General features: G+C 36.7%; 1 protein-coding gene across 1 annotated transcript in view; it reads left to right on the top strand.

Annotated features, from left to right (window-relative positions):
* Positions 1 to 25071, top strand: part of LOC121315921 (calcium/calmodulin-dependent protein kinase type IV-like) — a 93775-nt gene that overhangs the window by 61008 nt on the left and 7696 nt on the right. Inside the window, exons 5-7 of the mRNA XM_041250535.1 lie at positions 880 to 952; positions 23972 to 24062; positions 24883 to 24957. Of these exons, the coding sequence (XP_041106469.1) occupies positions 880 to 952; positions 23972 to 24062; positions 24883 to 24957 (239 nt within the window). The remainder of the gene's footprint in view (positions 1 to 879; positions 953 to 23971; positions 24063 to 24882; positions 24958 to 25071) is intronic.

The following is a 25071-nucleotide window of genomic DNA, read 5'->3' as shown; positions in this document are numbered from 1 at the left end:
CCCTGTCTTGCTATAAAACTCCCTATAAAGACATGTTATTTCATATAACTGTATTTGGCATTTGGATTATGGGAAAGTGCTGTGTTGATTGTGTAATTTCTAAGCACCACATTTCTCTGATTGTATCCTTTATCTGGAACTTATTATGCAAGCAGCAGACCAGAATGCATATTTAATAAGCTTCTTTATCTTCAATATTTACCTTTCATTAGTAAAATAGCATAAGCTCCAGTAAAGTACATCAAAGACTTCTATATCCAGTAACACAGCAACAGGTGTCTTTTCTAGAAAAGCATGTCAATGTGCTGAAGTGTTGCAGTTCTTTTTTTTTTTTTTTTTTTATTTTATTCTGTTAAGATGATAATGCAGGGGGACTCTCAATACGAGATGTAAATGTAAAACAAGATAAGATAGTACACCTCATCTTACGGTTTTCTGTCTCGAAAGAAAATAACCACAGGGTGTTTCTTTAAAATCTATATATGCAAATCAGAGTACACTGGGAACATGCACACCACAGTTTTGTCTGTAATTCAGGTAGACTTTTGCGATATCATTTTTTACTTTTGTTGAAGACATGATGTTAAATAAAAGATCTAAATTATATTCATATAGTTCAATTTTAAAATATAAAAAACTGTGAACAACAAATGTTTACCTACGGCATGTATGTAAAAACTGAATGAACAAACATATACAATGAATGATAGAAACAGGTTTGGGCTGGTGAGAAAAATGCATTTCATTTGAGTTCAGTCATTTTGCTAAACTAATAACGGCTAACATAAAATAAATGTGTAGCTTAGTGTTCCATGAATGATGCCTTTCTTTATCTGACTTTGCCTTTGCTGTATTTAGTCTTTGTTTATTCCTCTCTAGGATTGTGGAGAAAGGATATTACAGTGAACGTGATGCTGCAGATGCTGTTAAACAAATCCTGGCAGCGGTAGCAGTAAGTTTCTATTCATTTCCATTAAAGAAAGAAGCATTTAGAGACACCGGGGTTTCGAACATTTCTCATAACGAGTAGAGGAGGCATTCTGTAATACTGTGTGTTTGTTAAATGCTCTAAACCTGTTAGGTTTCATATTTTCCAGTCAGAAAGAATTTAAGATTGGCATTTAAAACAGTAGATTTCACATATTTACTCTTTTGTTTAACACTTTGAAATGTGTTTGATTAGAACACTGCATGTTAATAAAATGGCCTGCCTTTGGGATTCTTTGTTGGTGACAAAGAGGGTATCGGCATCCAGTCTGAGGGAGTTTGAACTGGGGTAGGATAGGATTGGGATGGAGGTGGGGTGTTAGGACATTTTCTACAGGAGCAAAGACAGACAGCTAGGTTATGAAGGACCGTGTGGCTGATTTTATAGTATACTGTGGTGTTGGAAAACATGGATCGAGAATTGATTAGCAGTTTGCTACGCACGTGGACTGGCAGAGCTATACTGGTGTTCTTTTCTGAAAAGAGACTAATACTGCAGATAGCAGACTGTTTGGTTCAAATTGCATGTACTGCTAACAATTGATAGAGACGTTGCGTCTACAACCTTTTTGCCCAACATTGACTGCAAGCTAACAAGATAACAATGCTGTGAACTACAATTAGCACAGGCTCTAAAGACTTCAGAGAGATCGAAAGAGATAATGCCACTGGGATCGAAGGGGTCGCAAGAAGATAACAAAAGGCAGATATATGGACCTTTTGTCTCCAGGAGTGTGAAGAATGCACCGAGTTCAGCGGTTGTCACACTAGACTACACACATAGACACACACGCACACTCACACAATAAATTAAATTACCTTTGCAATTGGTTAAGTGTCAGAGAAAGGGGAGGTGGACCATCTATACAGAAGGGTATTTAATGTCATGCAAACATTGTAATGATGAGTATTTTGTTTGTCCTGTACCTGGGACCAGACTCCCTACATATTTCAATAAACCTGGCAACTGATTGAAGAAAAAGACTCTGTGCATTTTCTTGAATCTACTTAATCACCATCATTTTTTTTTTTTAAGTTACTTCATGTGGTATGAGCAAAATTTTACATTTTGGATATTTTTAGAAAAATGGCTGAAAGAGTAAAAATGAACTCCTTGATTTTTAATACTGTACCATTTTCACTTCATTTTCTGTTTCGCTCTGTTTACTTCATTTTGATGCAAATGTTTAAAAAAATAAAAAATAAAATAATTGTTCAGAAAATAACCTCAATACCATTGTGTATGGAAGTTATCAGCATGTCTCCTGTAGAAAGGATACCCACAAACGAACAAAACAAAAATAATGATACTAGTACAATGTTTAATTATTTGTTTTAATCTTTCGGAAGACACATGCACCAGTTTTCCTATAACATTGCAGTATATAAGGGCACTAATCTAAGTTACACTAATCTAATTTCAGTCTCTAACTTGCACAACTGTACCATATGCTCACTAAATGTGCTGTACTCTTGATGTGGGCAAGGGTCTTCTATAGAAGACATTGCTGGTCCTGGGCAGTTGTTCAAGGCATGTTTGCTCTGTACCCTGCTTGTCAGAGTTGCACTTTACAGCTACTGTTCAATGCCATTTTATTTTCATATTCTTACAACTGATCTGTATTCCTAAGCAACCACAAATGGAGTAACCTTTATTCGATCACCCAATCCATTCTTAAATTGCATCCAAAATGACTAGTAAGAAGCTTGGTGCCATGATCAATCAATCTTTATTTTATAAAGCACCTTTCATAGTGGAACACCATCACAAAGCGCTTTACAAGATGCAATAAATACAAGAAGATCCATAATACTTCAAATAGAGAAAAAGCATAATGCATGATATACAGTGGAAAGTACATAATACATTGTACACTGAATACATTGGAAAGTGCATAATACATTAAATAGTACAATACAGTGGAAAGTGCAGAATACGTGAAATAGTAGAAATAAAAACAGTGGAAATTGCAGAATACATGATAGTAATAATATGTGAAATAGTAGCAGCAGCTAATAACAGATATCAGGCTTAAGGAGCATGGAAAGCAAGAGAAAACAGGTGGGTTTTGAGAGCTAATTCAAAGCGAGCTACGGTTGGAGCATCATGAACTAATGCTGGGAGAGAGTTCCAGAGTGTCAGAGCCATGAAGCTAAATGAGCATTGTCCAAATGTGGTGCGCATTTGCTTGGGGATGACAAGTAAGCCAGAGTCGGAGGCCCTCAGCTTGCAGACAGGGACATAGTGGGTCAGCAGGTTGAGAAGGTACTGGGGACCTGTGTGATGAAGGGCATTGTAGGTTAGCAGGAGAGTTTTGAATATAATCCTGAAGTTTACAGGTAGCCAGTGCAGCTGGGCAAGACAGGGGGTGGTGTGATCACGTTTACATCTGGTAAGGATCCTGGCAGCAGCATTCTGAACTAGCTGCAGTCGGTTTATGGTGCTTGCCGGGAGACCACCATATAGAGAGCTGCAGTAGTCGAGTCGAGAGGAGGTAAACGCATGACAAAGTATTTCTGCATTCGGGAGGGAAAGGTAGGGATGGACTTTGGAGATGTTACTAAGATGGTAGAATGAAGATTTGATCACAGAGGAGATGTGGGCATCAAAGGAGAGGTTGCTGTCAAGAAGTACACCAAGGCTTCGTACTGTTGGGGAAGGTAGCAGCAGACAGCTTCTGAGGTTCAGGGGAGCTAAGTTAAGATTCTTAAATTGAGTTTTAGATCCTACTAGAAGGAGTTCAGATTTGTTAGTGTTGAGTTGAAGAAAATTGGCAGACATCCAGGCCTCGATCTCTTGAATGCAGGCAGAGAGCTGGACCATGGCAGAGGGGCTTCCAGGGTCGAGTTTTAAGTAGAGCTGGGTGTCGTCAGCATAGGAGTGAAACATCAGGTTGTGTTGGCGGATGAGGTGTTGCAAGGGAAGCATGTACATACTGAAGAGAAGGGGCCCAAGAACAGATCCTTGGGGGATACCTCAAGTGCAGCATAGAAAACAGACTGCATACATCCGGATAGGTAAGAGGACATCCAGGAGAGACAGATTACAGAGATTCCAGCATACTTCTGAAAGTGGACAAGAATAATTCCATGATCTATGGTGTTAAAAGCAGCTGTTAGGTCAGAAGAACAAGCAAAGAGGGGACACCAGCATCAGCAGGAGATCATTCACAATCCGGAGCAGAGCAGTTTCATTACTGTGATGTGGGTGGAAACCAGACTGTACAGATTTAAGCAGATTGTTGTCCGTGAGATGTTTCATCAGCCGATTGGCTGCAGCCCTTTCGAAAGTTTTTCAGAGAAAAGGGAGATTGGAGATGGGACGGAAATTAGATAAGTCAGCCGGGTCAAGGGAGGGTTTTTGGAGTACCGACGTGACTCTGGCAAGCTTGAGGGCAGCAAGAACCGAACGAGAGTCCAGGGACAGGTTGAGAGTGTTTATAATGGAGGGAGCAAGATCAGAAGCACAGAGACGGACAAGGTTAGTCGGCCAGGGGTCCAGGGGGCTCGTGGAAGTAGTTGATTTCAACAGTAAGCCAGAAACAACAGCAATGGAGAGAGGGGAGAAGGAGTAGAGGGCAGGAGGAACAACCGAAGGAGCATCGAGATGGTCAAGTAGTAGACTGGGTTTGTGGTGGGCGAGCATAGAGTAGATGTTGATTTTGTTCCGAAAGAAAGAGGAGAAATCATGACAAGTAAGAGAGGAGGATGGACGGACGGGAGTTGGATCGGTCAGTGGCTGGATGTAGGATTTGGTCAACGGTCTTGAAGAGAACATTGGGTTTACCGTGTTCCATGATGTTCTAGAAAGCCTGACACTCATGTTTCTTTTCGTATTGTCTTTTTTTTTATTAGGCAGGTAAAAGGGTATATTGTCAAGACATGACATCATGAAAAGTCTACACTGATGTATTGTGTCTCTAAGCATTTGGAAGGCAATTAGACAGTGAAAATAACTGCTCAGTCTGCGCGTTTTGCATTTTGTTTTCAAGATACATGAAGTTGCCTTTATTTCTGCAAAAGTGTACAGTAAGATGTGCATGTAACATTTATTTTTTAATTAAATTACATCCATTTCACAAATGAGGCATTGGGTTACTGCTGAAACATATGTCTACCAGATTCTTACCTTTTGAACTGTTACTTTAGAACAGGGGTGTCCTTGAGGGCTGCAGGGTCTCTCTCAATTAACTTAATGGGTCTAATTGTTTGTTCAATTTGACATATTTAATAAGTTCTTTTACAGTTCATCGTTTTAAAAATGCACTTGATTCAAGGTACAAAAAAGTTCAAGGGGGTGTAGACTTTCTATATGAACATAATTTAGATCTTAAATTTACCATCATGTAATCAAAGAAATTACATGATGGTAAATTTAAGATCTAAATTATGTTCATATAGAAAGTCTACACCCCCTTGAACTTTTTTTCACATTTTGTTGTCAGTGCCTCACAGTTTCATGCATCTATACACCATACTCCACACTGTTAAGGGGAAATAAGTTTTTATTTAGAACAAAAAAAGTTAATACTTGATGGAAGCACCTTTGGCAGCAATTACAGCTGTGAGTCTGTGGGGATAGGTCTCTACCAACTTTGCACACCTCGATTTGGCAATACTTGACCACTCTTCTTTACAACACTGTTCAAGCTCTGTCAAGTTCCTTGGGGAGCGTTGATGGACAGCAATCTTCAAGTCATGCCACAAATCTTCGATTGGATTTGGGTTGGGGTTCTGACTGGGCCACTCAAGGACATTTACTTTTTTGTTCCATGGCCTCTCCAGTGTAGCTTTGGCTGTGTGCTTTGGGTCATTGTCATGCTAAAAGGTGAACTTCCATCACAGTTTCAGCTTTTTTGCAGAGGACATCAGGTTTTCCTCAAGGACTTCTCTGTACCTTTCATTTTCCCTTCTATCCTGACAAGTGCCCTAGTCCCTGCCGATGAGAGACATCCACATAACATGATTCTGCCACCACCATGCTTCATAGTAGGGATGGTATTCTTTGGGTGATGCATGTGCTGTGTTGGGTTTGCACCAAACATAATGTTTTGCATTTAGGCCAAAAAGTTCCATTATAGTTTTGTCAGACCACAAAACTTTATGCCACATGGCTACAGAATCTCCTGAGGTTTTTTTTTTTTTGCATACATCATACAGGATACAAGGTGGGCTTTCTTGAGTAATGGCTTCCTTCTTGCCACCCTACCATACAGGCCAGATTTGTGGCGTGCTTGGGATATTGTTGTCACATGCACACTTTGACCAGTCTTGGCCATAAAAGCCTGTAGCTCTTGCAAAGTTGCCATTGACCTCTTGGTAGCATCTCTGATCAGTCTCCTTCTTGCTTGGTCATCCAGTTTGGACGGACGGCCTGATCTAGGCAGGATCTTGGTGATGCCGTACACCTTCCACTTCTTAATAATAGTCTTGACTGTGCTCCAAGAGATATTCGAGGCCTTTTGATATTTTTTTTATACCCATCCCCTGATCTGTGCCTTTCAACAACGTTGTCCCGGAGTTCTTTTGAAAGCGCCTTGGTGCTCATGGTTGACTCTTTGCTTTGAAATGCACTACCCAGAGAGGGAACCTAGAGGGAACTGCTACAATTTAATACAGGTGGAAGCCACTTAACTTGGTGTGTGATTTAGAAGGCGATTGGTTACACCTGAGCTAATTTAGGATTGATTACAAGGGAGGTGGACACTTATACAACCAAGATATTTCAGTTTTTATTTTTAATTTTTTTTTTTCTAGAATATTTTTTTCACTTGGAAGTTGTGGGGTAGGATGTGTAGATAAATGAAAAAAAAGTTTTAATGCTTTTTAATTCCAGGCTATAAGGCAACAAAAGGTGAACATTTTGAAAGGGGGTGTAGACATTCTATAGGGGTGTGTGTGTGTGTGTGTCAGTCTCAAAATGTTTGGCCATTGGACCATGAACCATTTTGTTAAAATGAAGGGCCTGACATACTCTGAATGCTTCCTAATTAAATGCTTTTCTACACACCCATGTGATGAATGGTCTTTGATTTCTTGCAGTATCGAAACACCTGAGTGGTGGTGGCTGAATTAAGCTTTCATGATGAGGGGGTAGCAGGTGTTACTGGAAACATATAACCATAATTACCAACATTAAAGGGAAGACGAATCTATCAAAGCAAAGACAATTTCCTTTTATGGATAATTAATATGGTTGCCTTAGATTAATCACTGAAAAGGCTGACATTTTCTAAGATTAAAAGATTGCAATGCATCAGTATATAGGTTGCAATAGATCACAAGTCAGTGTTTTCACCAAGAATTTTTCAAAGGGTGGTGGTGGGAGGAATGGGGACGGTGCCGGGAAGTGAAAGAAATGGAGATCCTTGCAACCCCCTACAGGCGAGGCAAGACAAGTCATGCATATGCTTACGCTTTGTGGAAGTAGTTGTCAGGGTAATATTCTGTATCTATGGTTGAAAGTAGGTAGGTGCATAGTCTGCATTATAGGTTGATGTACTCCTTAGCATGTACGCCATTCCACTGAATGGAAACTAGATTTTTGCCATAGTGTTATCGTTTATGCCAATTGAGAAATCTGTTTTTACCTTTCAAATTATTAAAATGGCCTACATAATTAGTGCTGTTTTTATTCTTCTTTCAAGTTTATCCCTGTTGTTCCATAATTAAGGAATATACAACATAAATGTTTTTTCCACTTAACGTAAGTAAAACTGGACATTTACTGCGTCCCACACTTTATATTTTAAAACCTACATACTATATGAAAATCTATCTATGGGAAACTGAAATCATACAAAAGGATTATTGTAAAATTGTGGAACTTTTTATATTTTTTTCTAAAGACCTTGAAATAAAAAAAGATTTTGAATATCTCAGAACTGTTTGGAATACACATTACTGTTCTTCGTCTGAATATTTGTTTATTTAAACCAGCTTGTTATGCTACGTTCCTGCTAGATGCTTGCCACGTCACCACAAGTGAAACGCTTTCCCTTATGGCTCAACTATTTTTCCCGAAGTTCGCCACGGTGGCGAAGGCTTTGAAAAATGTACCTGTGTAAGACTGCCAGCACGTTCAACGTGTGCTGATAGATGAGTCAATACAGACTGTTTAGTTTGATTTCATTCTGATAAATGAAAGCTCTTTAGCTTGATCACGTAACATATGCATGCCACAAACGGGAGGACAGAGGCTCTAATAGAAATAATCAGCGGACGGCGTTGCTTGTAAAAAACAAACAAACAAACAAAAATAAAAAGTGTTTTTAATGAGTGACACCTGTATTGTGTTTTGTTTGATGGGGCACTTAAATAACAGTGAATTCTCACCAGAATGAAATGAAAGAAATAAGGACTAACTGACTGCTTCTTGCTAGACATGGGGACAATTCCTTCTGGGAAACAACAGCAAGGCTGTTACTATGGCAACTAACTTGGCAAAATTCTACAAAAGTAACAGATTAAAAGCCTTTTATCCAGTGGCTTAACAGAGATGCAACTCTGATACCAAAGCTTTTACCAAAACTACTGTGCTTTATACATGCAGCTTCAGAAGAGAAAGAAAGAGAAAGAAAGAAAGTTTAGAATTCATGACCCTGAAGCCTGAAAGTTTGGGACCTACAGACTTTGGTCTGGTGATTTATGGAATACCTGCACAGTCAAAAGTAGACAGCAGTCCTGGGAGCAGCAGTGTCTTTTATTTTCTGTTAGAAAAGGTTTATTTTCTTTAAGGGGCCACACTGTTTGCTTTTCTAAGTTGAAATGAAATAGACAGCTCCCACAGCAACTGTGGTGATGACTAAACGCAGAGCTCAGAAAATTAAATATATCTGCAGCTTCCCTGTTTACCAACTTGCCAGCAGCTCACACTTATCTAACCACACAGGATGTGCAAGAGAAAAACAATCAAGGTGAAGACAATAAATAAATGAAGATCAGGACTCCCAACTATTTAAACATGATATATGAAGCAGGAAATACAATCACCAGCAGTCCTTACTCACTTGGATGAAGCCTGCAAGTAGTGTCACAGGCAATTCTGTTTCTTGCCTATCAACTGACTCCTTCAATTCAGCTGGCTCTAGTTTTTGAGACAATAATTTATAAGCAACATGTACTCTTAAATAGAATCGTATTCATTTTAAGATCCGTGTGATCGTCTCTGAGTTAGGTGGAAATTAAGTGGAAGACCCCCATACATTCATCTGCCTCTGCTTTGCCCATGCTTTATCCAGTTGTAATGAGTCTTAGCGTGGTCATTTGGTTATTGATGGTAATTGGTTCAGGCTGATGAGGACAATATTTGTAATACTTTAAAACTTGAGATTTTACATGGAAACAGTGGCTTCACAGAGGTAGGCCAGTCTGGGATATTTCTTACTTTGGATTGGTTGAATTGGCAGCCATTTAATACATTCGTCCAATAATATATAAAACAAAACAAAACAAAAAAACAGCAGCCAATTCAAGCGGTATAGTCTGTTGCCCAGAATCACATATTTACATGAGAAAAGTATTATATTTTCTCTCAAATAAATGAATACTTTAAATGTATTGAGTCCTTAGAGGCAGACAGTAAGTCCAGCTAGCTTGGTTTAGTAATGTTTTCTGTTAAATTAAATGAGTAATGTACCAGCCAGATGAAGTTATTAAGAATAATAGGTCCTGAAATCGACTTCATTCAAATGTCAGTCCCACAGATTCTAATTAGCTTCCAGAAAGCTACACACATGTAAATATATCTTTAAAAAAAAAAAGAAAAAAAAAATGGACCAACATACAGTTGAAAGTCTGCACCACGTTGCTTTGGGGCATTCTGTTAATATGTTGTATTCCCAGAAAAAAGAAGGTAGGGTCCTGTAATTTTTTTTTTTTTTTTCATGTTATTTTATGTTTCTTTATCTATTGCAATTGGTGATACTGACCTACATAAATAACCTATATTGCTGGGGATTAAGGCTTCTACATCTCATATATTTCAGTTTCTATTCCCTCATTGAACCATTTTAGAAGGAACGGTATTTGAAGGTGATGACAATTTTTTTAATTTGACAGTATATCCTTCCCCACCGGATACTTTCCCAGCAGAGAGGTACTTGAGCTTATAGTTAAAAAAAAAAAAAAAAAAAAAAAAAAAAACAAGTCTGATGTGTCATTTGGTGCAATCCATGTCACTATCTTGTTACTAACTGTACAAATCTAACGGTGACAAGCTCTTGCCGTGCCAGTTCTTTCAGTGATTCCTTTTAAACATTTTGAATAGGATCCCCAAATGGTTTTATGAAATTCAAGGACTTATGCAAATGTGTCATCACTTTTCATACCGGTAGATTGAAAATTAACTAGAACTACATGTTGTGCAGCTAATTTTAAGCCAATTAGCTGTTTCAGTTGCAAATTAAAAAAAAAAAAAAAAAAATTTAATTTGGAGACTCCAATTGTTTTTTTTAGTCTATGCTGACATGTTTATTTTGATATTAAAAAACAAAACCTTACCTACCAGTACGGTACCTTGGCTTGCTGTGATATTGTAACATGTTTTATGCTAACCCCATTCCAATAAACTGAAAAGAAAGCAATTGTTATCGCAGCCTTCACCCAATGCATCTCTTCAGCATCAACATTTCATTTCGCTATAATGTATTTGTTGTTTTATCTCAGTTATTTTATGAAATATTTTATTACAGTTGTTATCCACTGTCTTTAGTAGTAAATACAATGAAAAATACCAAAAACAAACACGCCAGTGTAAGTATAGATTTGGCGGTAATATTGTAGTTTGCCTTGTTTTTCGTGCATATACTTTTTCAATGCTGTGATGTGCTTTATACTCTGTGCCCCTAACCGACTTCAGGAAGTAACCCAACCAGAGAGGCAGTGACATATAGAGGCTCATCAGTCAGAACCATGACGGTGAGAACCAGTGAAAAATGAAAAATGACCAATACATTGAAAAACATTTGTTTTTTGTAGTGGACCACCATCACAAAGTGCTTTACAAGATAAGAGACTAGGGTGTGTGAACTATGCATCAGCTGCAGAGTCACTTACAACAGTGTCTCAGCCGAAAGACGGAGCACGAGGAGGTTAAGTGACTTGGGATTTGAACGGGGGATCTCCTGGTTATAAGCCTGTTTCTTTAACCACTGGACCACACAGACTCGTTAAGTTTTGCTAATGTATTTTTTATGCATTAGCTGGTTTCAATGGGAATAAGAGGCAGTCTGGTAGAATTTGATGTCACTGGGTAGCTCGGGCTGAAGAGGCTTAGTATTTATGAATATTGTGTAGGAGTATAAACCTACTTAAATAGCATAATATTTATCCATTGTCCAGAGTGACTTACAATTGTTACAAAATATAACAGTACAAAATAGTCACATTATAAAATATTACATTACAGATAAGAGCAGTTATAAAGTACAATATAATCAGTAGCAAATAAGATCAAATTCAAATAAGAGCAAGATAAAGAATACAGTAAGTAATTACATGTATACAGTTCACTTATAGCAAAAATATGAGCTTATGCTAGTAAGGGTATAATTTTCTCTTTCCAGCAACTGATAAAAGGAGAGAGTTATACATAGTAGCCGTGTTCTTGTTGCCTGGCTGCATATGAAACCGGTTTGTCTCCAGTGCTGTTTATATGACATTTGAAGAATTGTGAGAACTACCCAATTCTGAATGCATTCCTTGAGGCAGCCTTGAAACACATTGCGAGTAAATGTTCACAAAGTGCTTCAATACCCAATTGAGTGTTTTCACAGAACTATATGTCTGTCACACGCTCTAGTGTCATTAAATGATCAAAAAACATACATTGCCACCTTATAGCGAACATTTTCCCTTGTGCCATCAATGAGATTAATCATTTTTCAGTGACATGCTTGTTAGTGAAGTTTTCAGCTGGGATATTCTTATTTGACAGGCAATATTGCTCATCCCACACTGGAGTATTAAAGAGAGAGAATCATTGCTCCCTGCACATGTCCAGATATATAGCCTGGTAATTCTGACATGTTCAGGGAGCAGCAGGCACTGTAATAAGGTATAAAGCTCAGTAAAGCACAGTCAAACACAGGTTTGCCATCAAAACCATGTGAAACTAAATGTCTCAACCCTAATTGTCAAATTTTGAAAAATGATTACATTTTGTGGGTATCTCAGCTGTTGTGAGATGGGCTTCAGTTATCTATTCAGAGATACTAATATTTCTTATGATCGATGTTTCAAATTAACAGTCAGAACAAAATCTGAAGTAAAAAAACAAGCAAACAAACAAAGAACCCCTCTGCCCAAAACAATATAGGCTCTTTTGCCTTCAAATCTGAGAGTACTTAAGTACTGGGCTTCACAGAGGTAGTGTACAATCCCTGTAATTGAACACTGTGGACCCAATTTTGATAACCGCGCATGGCACTAACATTAAGGCATTAAGAATGTTAGCACCTGTTTGCTAAATACTATAAATAACAAATCAAGTGAAATTTTTTCATAAAAATGTGTCTCATAGTTTAAACTGTTTGTGGACATTTACACAGAATCTTTATTTTTTTGTTTTCATCATATGTATGCCATATAAGCTTTATAACATTATAGCCTTTTAATTTGCAGACGATATTTAAATTCTTCATTTGTTTGTGTTTATGCGAGTTTAACATTTACTCCCCTTTAGTGACTAATTAAACATATCAGTCAGTAATCTTTTATGCCCCTTTCACACTGGCAGTCTTACCCGGGTCACAATCCTGTGTAGTGTAAAACCACATACCTGGGTCAAACCCGGGTTAACCTGGGTCCCAGCGACCCGCCTCAGGATGTGGGTTGACATGTTTTGACCTGGGTTGAGTGAAACAAAATGCTTGATGGAAGTTCGTGAGCCAGTGCAATAACAGACGGCCACGCCTGTGTTAAAAGTTTCACTTCCGCAAGGAACATTTCTGTTTGTTCTGTTTAGCCATGTTTTGTTGATTGAGACACAGCACAAGCCAGACTGCAGCAAGGGATGCAGAAACATTTGCTCTAATCAACATTTGAGCTGATGATTCAATCCAGAGAAGCTTGGATGAAAGCGTCAGTAACAAGCTGCTTCCGGGACATTGATAAACGTATTGTGCACTTGCGTCTGTCACCCAGCCTGTATGACACCGGGTCCTGAGAGTCACCATTGAAGAAACTCAAAAAAATTAAAATCTGCTTACTCTATTGCAGCCTGAATATCTCCTGTCTGTCACATGAATTACATTCACAAGTACAGCTGTACTCTGAGAAATTTTACGCGAAAAATGGTATTATCCAGCTGAAAAGAAAGCAATGTTAATTTTGTCTGAGAGTCTGGTGAAGGTTTAATAGCATCTTGGGTTAAAAAAAAAAAAAAAAAAAAAAAAAATTGCTTAGACTTTCTTTGGCTTTTCTTGGGTTTACTCCCTGAGGAATTCTTCAGTAACAGTGCTAGGGAAGAAATAAAATATATAAGGCTGTCAAATTCTAGCTCTCAGTGTGATTTGAATTGTTCTTGGGAGTTTAGCAGCCAAAAGAATTCAGCTGGTGCTCACTAATATGGAACACATCATTCCCTGCATGCATCACTTCTTTTCACACAAAAAGGTCACATGGGTGCAGAAAACATCTGCTGCTTCAATTTATTTACCTCTCTGTTGAGAGATTTTTTTTTTTTTTTTTAAATATGCTTTCTCCAAGAGAAGAGAAAGGGTGTTATTATTTTTAACAGTATTGCTTAGTGTTCACTAAATACGTGAATTCAATTCTGGTCTCTGTGCTTGAATTGAAAAGCAACTGATTTATTACCAGTAAGTCCCCAACGTGTTTGTCAGTTATAGTAGTTCTAGACAATGGTTTTGTGCTCAAGCGTTTAGACAAGCAAGAACAACAGCCTCTCTTTTTTTTTTCGGTCGTCATTCAAGAAATCGGAACCGTTATGCACTGACTGAGCTTGCCTGCCTGCCTGTCACACTCTACAATATGAACATTTCAGGTTGCATTTGGCTGAAATATGATACACTTGAAAATAAGTAGTGTGCATGTGTGTCACTGGCTATGTATTTTATCAGCAAATTTAAATATATTAATTTTATAATTTCATTTAAGATTGCAGTGCTAAACTGGCACTTGGGCTAAGTTTTTATATATTGAATTATGTGTTTAGGGAATGCAAGGAGAAACAAGCAGTTGCTTGATATTTTGACTGTTTCTATTTTAATAGGGTCTTTTTAACCCATCAAAGCACGTACCCATCGAAGCATAATATAGAGCTCTCAAGAGCTCGCTGAATAATGCCTGCTCTCATGTAAATCAGCCCTTCTGTTTACCTAGTAGTGACCAGTGATAGAACTATGTTTTGCCCTGCAGTCTATGACAGTAATACAAGAGCAATTAGCATTGCTAGAAACACAGTCAATAGCTATTGGAATGACAATGACCAAATTCCTTCAAGAAACAACTAACTATAACATGTTTCCTATTAGTCTCTCCAAAAATACATTTCCTGTTCCTTGATAGGGATAGTTGCTGATATGACTTCCCAGACACAGAAACTACAGACTAGATTACATTACATCAACAGCTTTGTAATGGCAGTTTTCATAGCCTTCAACCTTCTGATTTTAGGTTAACCACATGCGTAAAAGCGTTAGTATACTCAAATGATGGGAGTGTATTTATATGTTCTGATCACCTGGTGGGAATAACAGTTTATATACAACAGGCATTTTTATATCTAGCTTGAGATACATTTTTGTTATTCAGTGGGATAACATGCTTACCGGGACTAGTTTCGTATGAGTTTTTGCTTACATTCCAATCCAGCGGTGTACAAATGTGGCCAAAGGTTTTGCATCACCTAGAATTTGGGGATTGAGACATAATAAAAAAAAAAAAAAAAAAAAAAAAAAAAACTGTATGAACATAATTTAGATATTTTATTTAACATCATGAAATCAAGCAAACTACAAATGATTTCGCAAAAGTCTACCGGAAGCCATAGTTGTAGTACAGTATTTCATGTTAGATTACGAAATGTCTCATTTAAAATGTTTTGTTATGGAAAACTACAAAGCGGTATGCAAGTCAATTTGTTAACGTAACATTACTCAGCAGGTTTCATTCGACTTCATGAAGTAAAATTAGTTGATTCTATTGATGCAAAACTTTGACCATAGCTGTATTGCCGAAATTCAGGATGGAGCTTCGTTAGTTCAAACAATACTACCACCAATACGTGGAACAACTTTAAAATGTTAAATTTCTATTGTCCAATTTCCTTCAGAACGAGTTTAGCAAAGAAATGCCAGCTACAAGTCTGTCTGCGCTGACTTACCTTGAGAGCCAGTAGCCCCTTCATTAACACCAGTAACTGTAGGAAACAACAGAGAGGCTGCAAACTGACAGACCAAGGTCAAAGTTCAATCTAAAAAGACGGTTGCGAAGAGACCATAAACGGTTCAGAGTTCCATGTTGAAAAAGTCAAAATAATCCCTGATTTAATATAACAAATTTACTAATTTTTTTCAGAATCCTGAGGAGGAACATGTCCTTCTGTCACCACATACATCAGTCACATTTACATGCACAGTACTTGCAGTGGATGGAGGGCATAGTGATCTACTTTTTTATGATAGTGATATGTCTAATTTTATTTTTTATTAGGCAGGGAATGTATGTTGCTATAAAATATGGTGAAAAAATAAATATATGCTAAATGAAATTGATTTTCCTATCAAAATGCAAATCCAAGTAGAGATCACCACATTATTTTTCTTCTCAGTCATTATACCATGGGTAGAAAGAAAAGACAGAGTCATTGCCTAACATGTAGTCAACTGGACTGATTTGATAAAAATGCAAATAACTTTTTTATAGGATAGAAAAAGGCTCACACTACCCTGTCAAACCTATTGCAAATGACATATTAGCCCTGAAGTTTCGAAGATCTAATAATTGAAAGTGCATTCACTGCAAAGGCTTTAAATATTATAAAACTGATTACTGGGCACCATTCAGTTTCTGTAGAATGGAACACAACAGAATATGGATGAATCCAAGTGTTCTGCAAATGTATATTATAAAATGTATTTCCAATATAGGATGTTTCTTTTAATGGAAATTACATGTGACCTTTCTGGTTATGACCAGATTCAACCCATCATTGCATTGACAACAGTAAAACCTGCCTTTTAGAGAGAATCACGATACCGTCCGTTTTTTTTTTTTTTTTTTTTTTTTTTTTTTTTTATTTTGTTTTGCTTTCTTTGTTTTAAGTTGGGAGCCTAATTGTTTTTCAACCAGCTGTAGAAAGACCAGAACTGTGATCACAAAGAAATCCTGTTTTAATTGCCTGATAATGAAATAATCTTCTCTGAACTTAATTAAAACCACTGCTGTCTTTTTTTTTTTTTTTTTTTTTTTTTTTTTACTTTCAAGCAACATAAATGAAAAAAATAAGAGGTTGAACAGGTACAGATAACCCTATTGTATCAGTAGATTAAGATGGTCCAGCATGCAGAAAAGTATTCCTTGTAAAATTGTAGTTCTTTTTTTGTATCGGTGCTTTTAAATGGAAATATCACATAATTCTAGTACTAGGCTAGACAGTTTTTAGTTTAAAAAAAAAAAGTGTATGTATTGCTTTTTAAGTAACTTGCTTCTAACATAATTGAGTCGGACACAATTATGAAAAAAAAAGGAACTGAAAATCAAACTGCACAAAAGCTTTAGCACAAAGCATCTAAGTTTAAGAGAATCATTTGGAAAATTAAACATGGAGCTGTGTTTGAAATATAAAGGCTTTTGATGAGGATGTTGCAATACAAGTAATCAGCGTGGTTTATTTCTCATGTTATGTAGCAGGCTGTGTAAACCATTCCAATCAAAAGCAGCTCACTTAGAATTAGTCACACTTTGGCTACAACAAAAATAGAGGTTGCATGCTGTGATTGTAGCGTTACTGTTCCTGAAAAAAATCCACCTGACCCTGCCTTTTTTATTATGACATGGGTTTACAACAAACTTCCAAGTACTGCGCCAGCATCGTTTTATGGTAATTAAGGGGGGATTATTAATTTGGTTTTCAACAGCGGGATTTTACTTACTAGCTGAGAGTTTAGTTTGCTTCTGACATTTCACTGGTTTTATCAGAAACAATCTGGAGGAGTGTATATCTTGTCTTTACTGTATTTGTAATTTATTCAGAGAAATGAAATCTCTAATAATGTGCTTTTGGCAGTGGTGGGCAGGAATGGTGTAGCTCTGTGTCCTTTCCCAGGTTACCTTTTTTTGTTGATGCCAAGTTTCATTGGCTCTGTTTTATTTGTTCTGAAGTTGTGTGATAAGTGGTGAGAGATTCAATAACTTCAATAACTTTTTTCAACAGCTCTTTAAAACCTACAAAACATACAGTATGCATTGTATTGAAGTCACTACTAAAGAAAGAATGGCAAACTAAAACAAAATATTATAAAAATAATTGCAATTGTTTGTTTATCATATTTTGCTTCAGGTTGCTATTCTTTCTTGTATTACATTTAATTTATAATTAATTATTAAATGAAACATAATACAAGAAATAGTAATTTCTGTTTATTATTTAAAAAATTAAAAAATAAAAAAATACTTAACCTGCCTCGCTGACTAAACTAAAATGAGAAATGCGAGTCAACAACAACAGATACATTCAAGTGAACGTCCCAGTAAAACAATACAGTAACTTGGGGTTCTCTTGCGGAACGAAACGTCATTAAGGTTATCAATACATGTGTAAAGAAAATAAAAATAGATTGTATTTACGAACTTACAGTATTTTAACACTCGCTCACCTTAACGAAGAGTTCTGATGCGCTACGCTCCCTCCATGTTTTTGTTTGTGATGCCGTTTTGTTTGCATTATGAGAGCTTTAACAGGAGGGCGGGTCTCGAGGTTCCCTTGAACCTGAAGCGAACCGCTGGAATCAAAAGTGGCTGGAATGCAGAAGTAACTTTTATGATGTGTGAGTATAAAGAAGACGTGAAGTTTTATAGTATAATAATAATAATAATGATTGAAATTGTGCAGTTTATTAATCGTTCAAAGTCGGTTTCTGTGGGGGGGGGGTTAATAATCGGAAATTAACCATATTTTTTTATTAATTGCTCATCACTCAAGCCTTGCAATGGGATTACAGGAGAGTAGGTCCTTGATTCTTCAGTAGTCCTTGAATTTGACATGTTTTTGACCCATGGAACGATGTTATTCATACTAAACTGCAACCAGCCTATCCCCTCCAGGCATTTCCAAAATCTGGGAATCTACTTGAATGGAATGATTGAATTAAAATTCTGTAGTTCTGAGTACCAAAAGTTGTTGTAAACACGGCCAGCGTTTGAGTCATTTACAGCACCTCGACTTGAAAACACAATGAAACTGACAGGCCTATCTATCTGCAGCTGCTTGATTTTGTTTCAAGGCAACTGGTGTGCCGGAAGTGGTGGTGGGGAATGTGTAAATCATAAAAGCTTAAAATGTACTTTAGTTTGGTACATTTTGAAATGTAAGATTATTGAAATCCTTCTGGCATTATCATTTTCTTTTAATATCTGTTTTGTTGAGATAAGTGGTTAATAGCTTTTAATTTAAACTAGATCTAGCAACAGGATGATGGTGTTTTTTTTTCACATACTATATATTACAGATTATATGCCGTTCGGATAACAAAAGTGTACACTACATAGAGCAGGTGTGCAAGCCCTATATCTGCCGTCGACAGCAACAGAATTAGCCTGAGATGGATGTTACATTAAAAAAAAAAAAAATCTCAGGCTTGGAGGAAAGCATGGACATGCTCATTAGTATCACCCCATCTGGTTTCTGAACTGTCAAGAAAGAAGCAGGGTTTATTTACACAGTACTTCCAGATTCAAGTGCCCATTCTAATCGTACAGCAATCCACAAAAGATCATTTTTCATTCAGAAATTCAAGCTTTATTAAAACTAAAAATACCCCTGTCAAAGCAACTCAGCCTTCTGACAAACTTATTTTTTTATTGCATGCTTGATGTATAGGGAAATGAAAATGATGTAAAAGTAGGCCTATTTATTTTATCTTTCCTTAATGCAGAGTTTAGGATCTTTCCAGTAGCTATTTACTTTTGGTCTCCATGTTTTCCTTATTTGTACTAGTTATTTTTAAGGTGGAGCCTATTTGAATTCCCAATGCAAAAAAAAAAAAAACAAACACAAAAAAAGCCTTGCTATAGATGTTTCATCTGATTCCTTCATCCATCTTTTTAGATTGAACTTTGACCTAGTCTGTCAATTTGCAGCCTCTCTGTTGTTTCCAGTCATTACCTGTGTTAATGAAGAGGCTACAGGCTACAAACGGGCATTCAGAACAGAAAATAAGAGGCACTTTTTTACACAGAGAATTGTGAGGGCCTGGACTCCCCACTAATGTTGTTGAAGCTGACACCCTGGGATCCTTCAAGAAGCTGCTTGATGAGATTCTGGGATCAATAAGCTACTAACAACCAAACGAGCAAGATAGGCCGAATGGCCTCCTCTCGTTTGTAAACTTTCTTGTGTTCTTTCTTATGTTCTTATATTTGGATAAGTCAAACACAGGCAGATAGGTCGATGGCATTTCTTGACTGTAGTCAATTTGAAATGATCTCATTCATTTTAAAGTTATAAAACACGTATGGGCGGCAGTATTGTTTGAACTACCGAAGTGCAGCTGCATCCTGAATTTCAGCAGTGCACCACTGGATTGAAATGTAAACAAAGACACTTTCGAAACTAGTCCTGGGGATATGTTATCCTGTTCGTGTTATTTCACTGAAGTGGGATTAAATAACTGAAGTGAAATAAAGAAAATGTATCCTATACTAGATATACCCACTGTAAATGTGGGTGACTGCACTGATTTGGTGTAGCATTGTAATGAAACATGGAAGCTTAGATTGTTCTTCTGTTCACTCACTTTGCATTTAGTTAATTGATAAATATAAACTATTAACATGTCTATGTTTTAAAGCATTCTTACTTTACAGCATTTTTTCACACCTGCCTAGAACTTTTGCACAGTACTATATATATATATATATATATATATATATATATATATATATATATATATATATATATATATATATATATATATATATATATTTATTTTATTTTTTTACAAAACACATCTGCTAGTATAGGCAGTGCAAATTAATTTGAAGCCGTAAGTGATGGAAACTGTAGACCAGCCTAGTCCTGGATTGAACACAAGACCACTGAACATACCTTTTTTTCTAGGAAATGTTGAAACAACTAATTGTAGTGGACAGGTTGCTATCAGAATAGTTGACCTGTTATTGCTTCAACTTTGCAATTGACAACTACAACTGTTTGGAGCCATAGCTGTCAGAAAGTTGTCCGTTTAGACTTAAATCTTCAGACTGAAAAGTACCAGACTTCACTCATTTCTTATGTAGACCATAAAATCTAAAATTATATCAAAGAATAAGCAATTACTTTGAAAATCATGTCACGCTATCTCATAACTCAAAATGTGTCCCACATATTCAAGGGCAATGTCAAACGCTATTATAAGTTGAGTTAAAAATGTGTCTGGGGAAAAACATAAATGTAGATTTTAATTCTAGGATGTAATGAGAACAATTTAATGGTAACTCCCTTTCCCACTTAAAGTTAACAGTAAAAGCAAGCTTTTCATCCTGTTTTTTGTGGCCAAGAGTCATTTCATTTTGTTTATTTAAATGTGTGAATAAGCAGTGATAGTTTTCTTAAATACATAGATTGGCCTTTTCATTTACATGTTGGCACTAGAGAAAAGTTTTCCTTCTGAGGAGGTTTAATTTTGAAACATGTCAAGGTGGTATGCACTCTTTCAAAGGATTGTTCATGTTTGCTGTTCTCTGAAATGACCTTTTATTGTTGTCATGAATGAAAGACATCTTGCAGCTCATTACAGTGTGTTAATGGCTGTAAAAACTTTCTACTGACTTTCCTTGTTTAATTAAAAGTTCAAATAAAACGTGAAATTCAACAGAAGCCTCGTCACCACAATAATTGATAGTAAAAGTGCTGACTTGAACAGATAGCGTTTGGTTAGACTTGAGAGAAGGAATGCTACAAGCAAAGCTTCTGTGCATTGGATTTATATCTGAATTGATTTAGTGGCGACCAATAAGAATACAATACTTATCCAGAGACCTGTACTGGACCTTCACACTGTATCGTCGATCTTACCCAGTGGTAGATGTACTAAGATGGGCCAGTCGCAGCGCAAACATACTGCAATTTGCATGTCTGTTGCAACAATTCACAAAGTACACATTTTGTTGCGTCATCTTAGAGAGATCTCTGGCATATGACGAAAATCTTGCGACATTTTTTCGAATAAATAATGAAAGGCTGTTCAGTCCCATCAGATTCTATAGTGGGGTCCCCATCTTCACCCCCAAATAAAAAATGTGTTTCTCTTGAAGATTTTCATACAGTAGCCCCTCGCTAAACCGGATTTGTCCGACATAAGGAGGTGTCGGGTTTAAAAATAATACAATAAAATCGCACACATATATTTATAGTGCTCAATGTATTTTAAATGTAAATCATTGCGCTGAAATAACACTAATATGTCTTGGGTAGGCTACACATTACATTATGTACGAAATATTAATCTGTACAGTGGGCCTATACTATAGTACCGGTATACAGTACCGTAGTAAAATCAAATGAATATCTAGCACACTTTCTTTTTACTTTAGCCTGCTGTAGGCTACCTGTAACACAAAATAAACCATGCTGCTGCAAATAAGATTATTTTAAATTGACACTAATTGATTTTAGCTGTTTTTTTTTATATTTTTTTATTATTATTTTTAGCATTGACAATTAACACAAAATAGATATGGTGCTGCATTGACAAGTTATGATACTGTAGCGATGTCAAGAAGGACGCAAAACAGAGTTGCTTAAAGTAAACACTTGGTTTATTTACTTGAGGAAGACAGTGCCACAGCCAATTCGCACATGGCTGGAAATACTCTGCCTGACAATTGGTGAGGGAAAGTACAGGCAGATGGCGGTAGGAAACTCCCCAGCCCAGGGATCCTGGAAAATTCCTGCTAGGAGAAGTGGGCGGCACCCACCATTACAATACTTACAGGAGGACAGTTAATTCTCGTTAACACGAATTTCAAGGGACCAGCAGCAAATTTTGCATGATATCACTAATTCATATTATATATTATATTACTGTCAGTTTTTATTTAAGTTAGTCAATGGTACAGTGCTAAACTGTGCACAATAACAACAAACCACCTGCACATTCATAGAATAGGTGTGTTTCCTATTCCTATACAAATGCTCAAAATGAACTGGTGGGGTTAGCGGCACATGGGTACAATCTATTGCTTGCAACAAGTTGGGGAAACCAGAAATGGCATAGAAATTTGTTTTCAAAGCTTGTAAGTACACCCTGCTTTTAGGGAAAAATATGTATTTGGGTGTTTGCCTCAAAAAATGCATTGAGCACAACTGGCAGTGCACAAGAAAAAACAGACTGGGAAATGGCAGCAAAATGCTTAAAGAAAGTTCTTACCAAATGGATGCAATTGTAAGTGTTGCAATTGCTGGCAGCTTTAATACATCTCATTATAGTATTTGAGAACCCTCATTTAAACTATCTCCAATTTCTATAGGACGCCCATTATTACATGTTAATCTAAGGCTGAAACGCAAAGAAAAGCTGCTGCCACACAGCATTCCCTAAAAAGTCGCTGACAGCACTACGCTTGTTTAGTACATTCTGACTAAAGTAGACTTCCGACTCGTTTGCGACTATATTGACAGCTGTGACGCTTTAGTATATCTGCCCCACAGTATGTTAGTATGCCTATTGTCTTTGACTTACTGCTTAATGAGAGAGAGAGGGAGGGGGCTCTATTCTGCAGGTTATACAGTGTTTCATACAGCAACATTAAGCTTAGCTGGGAGTGAGGAGAATGGCACTTAAGTCATTTGTATGTTTGAGCTGCTGTGATCTGAATGTCCAGCAGTACTACTAATGGTATGAGGTTGAGGGGTCTAATGTAATTTACTGTATGAGACAGTAACTCAGTAAAATACCTGGTGTTCAAAGATGCATGCCAGTCCTAGTTTCTGTTGTTGTTTAACTTGATCTTCTTGGTATGTGTAAAGCAGCTTTCCATATTGAAAAAAAACCCAATACCGTACACACACATACAGCTATGGCCAGAGGTATTGCATCACCTAGAATTTTAGGATTTAGACATAAATTTAGGATATATAATTTTATTTTTTTTTATTTTTTTTATTTAACATCATGTAATCAAAGAAACTACAAAATGATATCGCAAAAGTCTACTAGAAGCCATAATAGTAGGTAGTACCATATTTAATATTAGATTTTGAAATGTCACATTTTCGTTATATGGAAAAATACAAAGTGGTAATTCAGTATGGTAACATAACATTGTTTAGCAAGGTTGCATTCCACTATATGAAGGAACATTTGTTAATTCCTGTAGGATGATGCAAAACATTTGGTCATTGTTGTAAATATACCGTACATGAATACAGGTGTTTACAGATGCAAAACTACAGTACAAAGCTGTTAAAACTGTGAGTTTTATCAATGCCATGCTATGGAAAATTGAAGTGCTAACAAAACTAATGCATTTAGACCACTTTCAATTTTTTCTGTTTATGTAACATTTCATGTCGGACCCCAAGGGAAAGATGTATTTGTTTAAGAATTCCGGCTACATTCAGGCTTAATTTTACAGTTTTGTGACAAACTTTTTTTATACCGCCACAGACGTGTCACACCTGAAAAGTTCTTCATTAACGGCTGCTAAGAGGAAATCATCACGGAACAAGCTATCTAAACATAAACGTGTGATTTCATTGACTGCCTTCATTTTATGGTCCTTTTCTTTTCCCTCTGTATAGTACCTGCATGAAAACGGAGTCGTCCATCGCGATCTGAAGCCTGAGAACCTTTTATACGCCACCTCGGCTCCTGACGCACCACTCAAGATAGGTATGGCTTTCAATGTCTTTACGAAGACGATTGATAAAATTGGTAACACCAGCAACACGTAGAACTCCTTTTTGTGTATGTGTTTGCCCTCACCTGACTTATTAGTTTGTTACACAAAAGGCGTTCCTGACATGTATTGCTATAAAGCTTCATGTTTCTCTTCGAAGTCAGTTTCATTCAAGTTTTAATTAATCAATTAAAAGACTTCAAATGAATGCAATAGAGTTTGATGTTCATAAAACTGTTCTAAACTGTTGTCAAGGAAGCCATAGCTTAACGAATATCAAAGTGTATTTTATTCACAAGAGCAGACTTTTGAAAATCTTAAATCTTTGTGAATCGGGCCCAAGAAGTATTTATTTGTATTTTTACTGAGGAATCTGTTCTGACCGCCCTACACACTGTTCATGGTGTTACAGCAGGAGATTCTAAATTTAGTCCGATTCCTACCTTTAGAAATATGTCACATATATCATATGTAACAATGGCTATTCGAATGCGTCTGTTTTTTTCCAAAGTGGTTTTCAGAAATTGATGCCTCTGAACCGATATGTTACTTGTTCTATTAAATTGTGTTTTTACTTGTACCTAGTAGAATAAATTGAGAGCCAAAAATGCATTATGACTGGTGCTGGGCATCTGTTATACTTCAACCCACTAAATATTGTAGAAACTGAAATTTCAACTATAAAATGAACAGAGGAGATTTAATTTAACTTAATTAATCTGTCATATATTATAATATAATGCATGATGCATCCTTTCCTATTATGAAAAACTGACTGACTGCGTCCAAATCTAATACAGGTTTTTGTTACAGCTGATTTTGGCCTGTCTAAAATCGTGGATGACCAGGTCACGATGAAGACTGTCTGTGGAACCCCTGGATATTGTGGTAGGGTTAATCTCCGTTTAGTCTTTCCAGCAGGTCTATAGTTTCTGCTTATAATCAACATGGGGATGTTTGTTTTTTTCTGGGTATTTTCATACAGTGCACACTGTGCCTAAA

This window comes from Polyodon spathula, chromosome 1, assembly GCF_017654505.1.
Source record: "Polyodon spathula isolate WHYD16114869_AA chromosome 1, ASM1765450v1, whole genome shotgun sequence".
Classification (NCBI taxonomy): domain Eukaryota; kingdom Metazoa; phylum Chordata; class Actinopteri; order Acipenseriformes; family Polyodontidae; genus Polyodon; species Polyodon spathula.
Note: the sequence above shows the minus strand (reverse complement) of the source record. Positions and strands in the feature narration are given on the sequence as shown.